The sequence below is a fragment of the Gekko japonicus genome, unplaced genomic scaffold (assembly GCF_001447785.1).
Source record: "Gekko japonicus isolate JY-2015 unplaced genomic scaffold, Gekko_japonicus_V1.1 scaffold2102, whole genome shotgun sequence".
NCBI lineage: Eukaryota > Metazoa > Chordata > Lepidosauria > Squamata > Gekkonidae > Gekko > Gekko japonicus.
Window position 1 is genome coordinate 301,486 of NW_015165309.1, and position 10,153 is coordinate 311,638.

Below are 10,153 nucleotides of genomic sequence, written 5' to 3' on the forward strand. Positions count from 1 at the left end.
TGTTCTTATGTTCTTACTTCAGAGTAAGGGAGCTGAGCAGTGCATGCCTTTGAACATAAAGGCATGAGATTGGGCTGTAAGATGAGCAATTGATTTTTATCTGTCATCTTAATTCTGAATACAAAAATGTTTCCTTGCTCAAATATGTTTCACTGAGATACGACATGATAAAGCATGGGAAAATATACATCTGTTGCAGTACTGTGAGATTGCTTTCACAGATAAATATTGACTTTTATATATGGAGTTTAACTGATATTTATTATCTCTGATCAAGATCAGAAAGGTGGCTACACTACTGAGAACATTCCATCAGCAAGTCACAACCAGAAAATCTTTTTGGCTTGGTTCTAACCTGTTCTAGAAACAGATGGGTTATGTGATAACGTGGATGATCTTTTTTTTCTTTTTTTAGAAAAGGCAAATTGTTCAGTACGCTGAACCCTAGCTTTTTAGAAAAATCGGAGAAAAACAGATGTCTACTCAGCATTTTGAACTTTACCACATTTTGAGCAAGTTGATGTATTACTTGCTTAAAGAAATGAGCTTTGGGATTTACCTAGCAACTTTTGGTGGTTTGTCTCTCTATATATAACCAGTAAACCAACGTTTTCCTTAACCCTTCGCTATTTCACTGTTTTTAAGTGAGAACTGTTCAACATAGTTCTTCCCTAGGATACTTATGATGCTAAGTCCTGCACATACCCTTTAGAACAATGATTCCCAAAGTGGGTGGTACCACCTCCCTGGGGGTGGGATTACATAGGGGCTGCAGGAGGGCAGTGGAGGTGGGCACCTTTGACCACATTGTTCACTTTTTTATGATTGACCATGCTGGCAAATAGCACTTCAAGTTTGTGCCCCTGCACAGTGCTGAAATCTGGTGAAACTTATTGGAATTTTTAGTAAATACACCGCCAGAACTCTAGTCAGACCAGTATACTACATTGTGAGAAACTGTTGTCACTGTGTGTGTTTTTCTCTCTTGTCATTTTTCAAGTTTTTGCTAGTAAGTCCTTAGCATAATAGTACCGAGTGTGGTATTTGTTTTCTTGTGTTCTCAGTTACTGAAACGTGTTGATTATGAAGTGTACTTTTTAGCTTTATGTATTTTATTTATTTTCAAAATTTATTTCCCACCTTTCTCTTCTTATGTGCCACCAAGGTGGCTAACAATTCAAAATATACATGGTAAAATCACATTATAAAACTATTATAATTTTAAAAAATGTAAAATATATTTAAAACAAATTGTAAAAAGTTAAAAAACAGAGGTTTTGTCATAGCCTGCCAAATATTAATATCTAGGTTATAAAAGGGTTTTAAACTTCTCAATAACTATTTCCAAAAAGGGGAAAAATGTTTTTTAAGGAAAAAATTAGGGGGGTAGAAGGAAGAATTTTGCTAATTGAGGGGAAATTTAGGTTATAAATAATAAAAAATCCCATAATATAAGGACAAATTGTGGCAATTTTTAATAGCTTATTTATTGGTTTTCAAAGTATAAACAAACATAAATATCTCATATTTTAATACAGTTTGGGTCTGTCTTTCTGTCTTGTTTTCTATCCAGTTATATACCCTCACCCATCTCTTTAGAAAAATATGCTCATCTTTGCCCTGCATTATTACACTCATTTTGTCCATCTCTGCCAAGTTTAACAGTTTGTTAGTCAGCCCTCATGGAACTTTATCAGATTTCCAGTATTTTGCCCATAACATTCTAGCAGATGTTACTATCATTATCATGAAATATGTCACAATGCTTTAAATTTTCTGGGAACATATTCAACAAATAGCACTGTGGTTCCATTTTCAGATTTACATCAGTAATTTCATAGATTATTTTCTGAATTTTACGCCAATATTTTTGAGCTTTAACACCACCACATGTGGTAAAATGTACCAATCATTCTTTTGCATTTCCAACATTTATTGACATTATTGTTATAACATTTTGCTATTTTTTCTGGCGACCAGTGCCATCTATAAAACATCTTAAGTATGTTCTCCTTATATGATATGGCCCTCATAAGTTTAGAAGTTCATAAGTGAATTTACAGTTGCAAGGAACTGAGGTCAATCTTATTAGAGCCAATTCTGTCATTTCTACATTTATTTCAAAGTTAGCTCTAGTCGAACATGATATAGGTCATAATGAGCTATACCAATTTCCAAGCCTGTCTGAACTAGAAGTGAAAAGTGGGATTCAAGATGATCTGCAAGTATTTTGTGCCCATTTGGAGATGCTGCATGAAGATATGTCTGAGCAATTTGAGGATCTTCTTTTGGTGGAAATGCCAAATTGGGTGATAAATCTGTTTTCAGATACTAAGCTGGGATAAGTAGAGGAAGAACAAACCAAGCTATAAAATGACATTGAGCGGAAGCCAAAGTTTAAGAATCGTACTAAGAGTTTTGGTTACAGAGGGAAATTTCTGATTGCTATTTTGCAGTACTGACAGTGGTTAAAGAAGCTCCTTGTTGCATTTCCAACATCATATTTGGTGGGACATGGTTTTAGTGTGGTCATCCAACTTCTCTCCAAGCAAAGTAATCAACTCCAAATTACTAAACATGTTGATTTAAGTGTCCGACACGGAAAGGCTAGAGAGGGATCCCACTTACCAGAGGCCAGGAGGTGCTCTTTGTGAGGAAAGCCCTGAGGCACAGTTAGAAGCAGAAGGGCACTCCAGCAACTCTGAGAAACTTGCTGAGTAAAGGAAAGATGAACCCTAGAGACAGGCTGAGCTGGCAGCCATTAGCAGCAGCTGGGAATAGGTGTGGCAGCAGGTCAGCCAAGCCAGGGTGATTATTAAGGCAAGGCTTAAAAGTAACAGGAAGAAGCTTGTTGGGGGGATGGCAGATTGAGTAACAAGGGCAACTTCTGAGCCATGAGTCAGGAAAAGTGCTATTAATTATTTCCTTGCACTGTTTGACAGACAGACTGAATAAATGTCTTGCTAAACTGGTTGGAGAGTCCTGTGTGTGCTTGGGGGAAGGTACCAATGGATTCTAGACCCTTTTTCCCAGCTGGCTGTGGGCTGCAGCAGTACAGGTCGCCCAGGAGATGCCCAGTTTTACCATACCTGCTAAGTGACTTTAAACCAGACATTGGGAAACTGGTACCACTTCATCAAGCCCATCCATCACATTAAGCATTTTCTTAACATTGAAGTAGTTACTCAATGTAGCATCTAAGATTCTTGCTAAATGACTATCATACTTTGAAAAGCTGGTATCACTTGATCAATTTTGTTGAATAAATTAAACATAATTTTTAAATTGATTTTGAATAAATGTGCATTTAATTGTTAGTGTTTTATTGTTATCATGAGTTGTGCAAATTGATATTCTGAATAATGCTTTCTATATTATGAATAATGCTTTCTATATTATGAATAATGCTTTCTATAGGGTAGGGCAGGGAACACTGGGGATGAATTTATGGAAGCAAGGGGGCAGTGGTCCCCAAAAGTTTGGGAACATTATATGACCAGATTTTGGAGTACATAAAACAGGTGAATAATCTACATAGTCCACACAGCTAGAGTAGTCTTTTTGATGTAAGGGAAATCTCCCAAAACACCTCTGTATCAACCACAGTATTTTATAGCTCTGTGAAGAAACCAGTAAGAGTAAGCAGAATGTTGCAAACATGTTATCCTTCCTCCTTGATAATCCTCCTTTGCCCTTCTTAAGGGCATTTATTTGGCCCATTAGAGATATCTGATATTGCCACCCTCTTTGTACTGAATAATTGTTTATATATATCTTTGTTCTTTTCATGTATATTTGATTGATAATGTTTCTGTAAATGACTTCAGGAGCTGTCCTGGAAAGCAGCCTAGAAACATGGGTAGTAAAACCTAAGAGAACCACTGTGTTCAAAAAAAGTTTGAAAAGCAAGAAAGAGAAGTTAATTTTGCAAAAAATTGTTGCCTTCTATTGCATTGCTTCTGGAAAAGTATAAAAACAAAAAAATAACTGATTTACCAAACATAAAACAAAGAAAACTATACAAGTTGAGATCTTCTATGTCTTGAGGCAAAAGATTACCTGTCTATTTAGAGTTGCTTCCTAGCTTGTAAAGAACACAGCAGAATGAGTAAGGGAGAGGTTGGTATTAAGGGAAGCATCATGATGACTAATTACCCAGTATACTGCTGAGCATCAAGCCCCTGCCCCTGGGGAGAGAAAGAACAAGGAAATTAAGCTATTTTTCTTGCACAGCAGTTTCAAAGCGTAAAATGAAGGAGGTGGTCACGTGTGCAATATTAAAACTGATTCTTTCCAGTTCAAAGCTTCTAATCCTTGAGAGAATGAACCAACACTTTCTTCTGTGTCCTCCTGCAACCTGGAGAATAGCCACTCAACCTGCTTTAATTGCTCACTCAAAAACAGCTTCCTTTTTAAAAAGATGTAATAGTTTGTGGAGGTATGAGTTCTTTAGCAAAAAATATTGCTAGATTTTGTGACTTGAGTAGAACTTCTTGAATGTAAAACCACACTACAGTAAACAACTGAAAAGAAGATTGCAGCAGCAGTTTTGTAACTTAGCCCACAATTACTGGATGAGTACAGTTGTGCTGGTACTATGAAGAGGAGCTGTCAATACGTGGACAGACTTCGCTGTCCTCTCACTCTGTGACTGGGAGATTTAAAGAATACTATATTAAAAAAACTGTGGGATTCAGAAATAGTAACAGGTCTGTGCCCCCCAAGGCACTGCAACAAAGTTGTTCTCCTTCCCCCTCTTCAAAAATATGTGACAACAGAAAATCATGCGGCTGCTTTGGTACTCTTATTGCTATGTAAGGGGATAACGCTCTTGGTTCCTTGGTCATGGCTGTAGGAAAGGAAAGAGCACTATATCTGAACTTTGTTTTTTATAGCTACCTATGGGGGAACCTCATATTCTCTCAACATTCTTGACTGGTATTATGTTATGGCCCAGAAAATGAAATAATTGTATTAAGGCAACCAAAATATACTGGGCAGTAGGACAACTTAGTGGTGTTTTTGATACCATAACTTCTGTACCACATATTGGCAATATGGGTCCTTTAGAAAATAAGAGAGATGAACTTTATACATGTATTTGTGTTAACATTATTTCATTATTTTAATGGAAAATTGTAACTGAAATAGTTGTATTTTCTTTTGCCCCAGATTTGAACAAATTCTAATGGCTCCTGACCCAGTACCAGCTTATGCTCTGAAGCTGTTAGTTGCCCTGACTGAATACAGCCCAGTTGTGACAAGGTAACGTGTTCCTTCACACATTTTGTTTGCTGAATGCAGAGACTTTTTAGTATTTAGGTTCACAAAAAGCCACCTTGAGCTTGAGAGAGGCAGCATACAAATTATTGGGATATTTGGTTAATATAGCAGAGCTTTGCTCAGTCATAGAAGCATGATACTGAGTGCAGTAAAAAAATCTCCCAAGAAGTATATTGCAAAAAACATAAATTTATATTTATTCAGATCGATCCAGTTCACATTCAGGCTGCAGTCAAAAGAAGAGAAAGTAGCCTAATCTAAAGAGTACTTTCCGTATCACAAATGGCCAGCTTGCCTAGCATCGTGTGTGGGAGTATGAGGGCATTGTATCTACAGGAGAGACCTGCAGAGACATGCGTCTCCATGGAAGGCCATATTGAGTGAGTGATAGGACAAAGCGAGAGAGAGAGGAGGGGTCAGAGGGCAGCTCCCAGGTTAAGACCAAGGAAGGCATCCCATTCAAGGAAATAACACTTATACACCCTTAGAGTGATGTAGCACCCCCCCAATGTCCAGGCATGCTGAGTCGCTCACTCCAACACAAATATTTAAAATAAACAAGTAAGAGGCTTCTGCTAGCCTCTTGCTTCCCTACCTAATTGGCTTCCCGGTTCTCAGTCAGTCTGAACTGACAAATACAGTACACATAGGCACCCGAGTCCACCCTTGCATGTAGATCTTCTGTATAATTAGTGTCAATACTGGGCAAGCATATGATATAGTAGGTTTAGGATTCATAATTAATAGTTTGCAAACAGATGAGGCTGTTTGTTTGCTCATCTGTGCACATGATTGTCTTTGTCCTTCCAACATAATGGCAGCAGTAGCAATTTAGATACTGATTATTTCTAGGAACATGGAATTGCTACTATCATTCTTCGCTCTACTCTTCTAACTTAATAATTGGCTCATTGTGGTGATTGTTAGTGTGTGTACTTAGAATAGGTTTGTCCAGCCTATCAAGACAATCTGTTTTGGAGTGTGAAGAATAAAATTGATAGGTGCTGGTAGAACAGTGAAGTCAGAGGTGTGAATAATTGTATTCTTAGAGGAAGACGAGAAGAACAAGCTGATAGCCGAAGGTGTGTTTATATGTAATATAAACATACATACATATAATTACACACAAACAAGGACTGAATTTATAAAACATATAACATGATATAGATATATAGCGTATATAGATATAGTGTGTGTATGTGTGTATATAGGACTGAATTTATAACACACATACTGTACTGACTTGCAGGCTCTGAGTACCAAGTTTCAGAAGTCAAGCAGGGTGCGGTCATTCAGTCCAAGGTCAGGCTTCCAAGAATTAGGCGAGTCGGCGGCTTAACATCTATCGTACACATTGCATCCCTACCTAACAGCCTCTCTTGGCTGGTTTTTATAGCCCCATGTCTAAGTGTCGTGCTTGCAGCTAGCTACTCAGAAGTAATCCTGCAACTACTCATCATTGCAGCTGGCATTGGACCAGGAGGCATGCACTCTGCCTTCTTGCCTGTAGTTCTGTTATCAGCTTCTGTCTGTGGTGCTCTAAGGAAGTAGGAGATACTGGTGGGCTGGGAACGGCTAACTGAGGTTCATCTGCTGAATGCGGGCTGGAGAGTGTTGGTGGCTCTGCACCAGCTGTTGGCTGTGAATCTTGACAAGCCTGCACCTCATTCTCTTGCAGGTCAACTTCTATTAATTCAAGGCTGGCTACATGAGGCTCCTTTTCTCCTGAGGAGTCCCTTCTATTTCTGAGCCTTGGCATATATATAATATAGATATATAGGGTATGTGTGTTATAAATTCAGTCCCTGGGATTAATTTTTGCACTTTGTGATATAAAGTACAGTCATATTGAGGAGTTTCAGTGTATTCATAGCTTTGCATCCCATGCTGTAGAACCTTCTTTATTATCTCATGGAATAATTCTTTATAAGAACACAAGAGTTGACTTGTGTGATCAGATGTGGGTCAGTCTAGTCCACTGTTTTGTTTGCTAGTACTGGTGACCTGAGATGCCATTGAGACAGCATGTAGCAAGAAATTTTATGGTGAGAGGGCATGACTTCAGTGAGGGGGTGGGTTACTAGGTTTGCCAGTTCCCCATCATTCTGAACTCTGAAACCCATAGAGTGGAAGCTGATGCTCTCATGGGTGAGATCCAGTGATACCATAGAGTGGGCCCTGGTGATATCACATTGAGTTGGTATGTTAATAGTAATAATTTCCATGCACCACTAGATATGTGTCATGTGGTTTCATGCAGCTTTAAAGAGAAGGGCTAGTTATCTGAGTAAAAAGACATCAAAATAACATGAAATAACATGAAAATTAAATGTAAAATGTAGTTGAGTTTGCAATGTCAGTTTCTGCCTCCCATCTCAAGTTTATCACAAGCAGGGATAGAAGTCTTAGAAGAAGCCATATATCTACAGTATAGCACATTATCAGGTATCCAGAGAAAAGATTTGATAATGATCATACTTTGAATTCTTTATTGATCTAATTAATGTATTTATGTTCTCTCAAATGATGCTGCAGGATAAAAGAATTTGGGGTAGGATTCAAAACTGTTTGGAAGGCTGGGGGATGGAAAAGAGAATTTAAACAGCATCTTAGTTAACAAATGGGAGGTTTCTAAGTTACACCTCCTTGCAGATATCTTGCTACAACCTAGAAATTATCCTCTTGTACTAGGTATATAGATGTATATGATTACTGTGGAGTGATAGAAAAGCAACACTGAACATGTGCAGTGTTTGCTGTGTCTGCATTTCAAGAACTAATTATTCTTATGTACATCTATATAGATCTTTCCGTGGGCTTTATTCTTCTGCAGTGAAATGCTCTGAAGTTTAAACTTGCCTGAACAATATGCCTCTTCAGTTGTTTGGCCCTAATTGCAGATGTTGGGTAGTGGTGGGGAACAAGTGCTTGATGGGGTTCTTCATTGGTCAGTAAAGGCGTTCTGCTCAATGACATACCTTCCTTTACACAAGCAAAGGTGGTTTACAATTAATGGTTGAAACCAAACAGTAGGCTAAAAGGAAACTGGGCATTTATTCTGCTCCCCATCCCATAGCCTCCCCTACTCCTGAGGTAAATTTCCTACTGCAAACAGAGGGAGACCACCAGACAGTAGTATAAATGTCACTCCAGTTTTCTACCCAATAAATAATTTAGTACTATGCACACCGAAGAAGACAAGGACAAAAAAGTAGTAAAGGAGCCAGGGAAAAATATGATGGGACAGAGCAGATGAAAATGTTTGGCTATTAAGGGCTTCGTTAGCTCAGCTTCATCCGTCTTGCAAGTGCCATTCCACCGTTTTCAGGCAATCAAGACAAAAGCTGCTTGTATATTTTCCCTCATATCTCTGTAAAGAAAAGAACTAGAGGCTTACTTGGTATAAATGAAAGCTGAAAATTCCAAGGTGGGGCATGACAGGGGAGTGTTCCCTCCAAATGATCCCATAGCTACAGACCTGTGCTGAGAACCTCACAAGCATGCCAGGGATGGCCTTCATCTCTAGCATAAATCATTGAAGGTTCCATTTAGCTATCATAAATTTGCTTAATCCTGTTTCTGCACTATCTAAAATGATACAGATTATCACATCTTCTGGTGATAAATATGAGTCATTTGTGCATTGTGTAAAGAAGTACGGCACATTGTTCTGTCTCCGCCACTCCTGTGACCAAACATAAGAGCAATCAACAACAAACAGTACAGCACACAGCAAAAAATAGCAAGGGACAACAAGACACAACTGTGAGCTGAATTACCTGCAAAAGTAAATCCAAAAGGAGACTTCAACAAAGTGAAATGCACATGTAATCAGAAATGAATCTATACATATAATCCATAATTGGAAAATACAGAAGTTCACAGGATCCATAGAAGGAAAAAAAACAAAGTCCAGAGTAGATACTCAACACTTTTCCTATGTAGTATGCAGTGTTTCAGAATTCTGGTCCTTCCTCAGGAACAAAGAAGTAGAGAAGTATAAAATACAATAATGCTTTTTTAACAATATTACTTATTAACCATATTCCACAAAATTGATCCCAACAATACAAAAGAATCATATTAAATACATATTATTATCACTGTTGAACAGAGTCTCATTGAATCTTACCAACATTAGGAAGTCTCATTCCAATTTCTTTACAGGACAATACTATTCGGTTTCTCTGTAAAAGAGAATAGCTCCTTAGAATTAAGGATATTTTAAAAAGCACAATATATGGACCACAAAACCACCAATATATACTCACTCATGGGCCAGGTCTCCTAAGCTTTAATATGCACCTCTCAAGGTTGCTTCTATGTAAACAGGACCAAACATGCCTCAGAGTATCCAGCCTACTACCGGTAGGACTGCTTTATCAATCTACGGCCCCGTTCACACGGGAGGAATTGCCATGGAAAATACACGGAAGCGGGGCGCATCAAACCGACACGATCATACCGCAACATCTGGGGAACGTCCCGCTTCCGTCTCCAAGCCGTGCCATCGGGCCGAAGAAGCGCATCAAAAAAGTCCCAGCAAAAGGGTACTAGCAACTGGAAGCTGCGCCTCACCGGCGAGCGTGTGATCGCGGAGGCAGGGATGAGACGCTGCATCCGGCACGCGCATGCGTCCTGGCATGCCGGAAACGGCCGGGGCATTCAGTTCGCCACGCCGCCATGGGAGGGGAAGAACTGGAAGAGGGAGCATGCGTGCGCAACAAGCGTATGAGCTATGGTGCGCAAGTAGCGTTGCGGTGAGCGTACGCAATTAGCGTATAGCCGCGCATGCGCGATATTGCGAAAGCGAAACTCAGCGCGCGCGCTGCGGAAAGCCATCGAAAAAAAGACTCAGCAGAGAAGTCCC

The 10,153-nt window shown here is 39.1% G+C and overlaps 1 protein-coding gene across 1 annotated transcript in view; it reads left to right on the top strand.

The window, feature by feature from the left end:
• ULK4 (unc-51 like kinase 4) overlaps positions 1 to 5,265 on the top strand; it is a gene marked incomplete at its 3' end in the record, with an annotated part of 93,047 nt that extends 87,782 nt beyond the window's left edge. The window contains exon 29 of the mRNA XM_015410461.1: positions 5,173 to 5,265. Within this exon, the coding sequence (XP_015265947.1) occupies positions 5,173 to 5,265 (93 nt within the window). The remainder of the gene's footprint in view (positions 1 to 5,172) is intronic.
• Between the last annotated feature and the right edge of the window lie 4,888 nt (positions 5,266 to 10,153).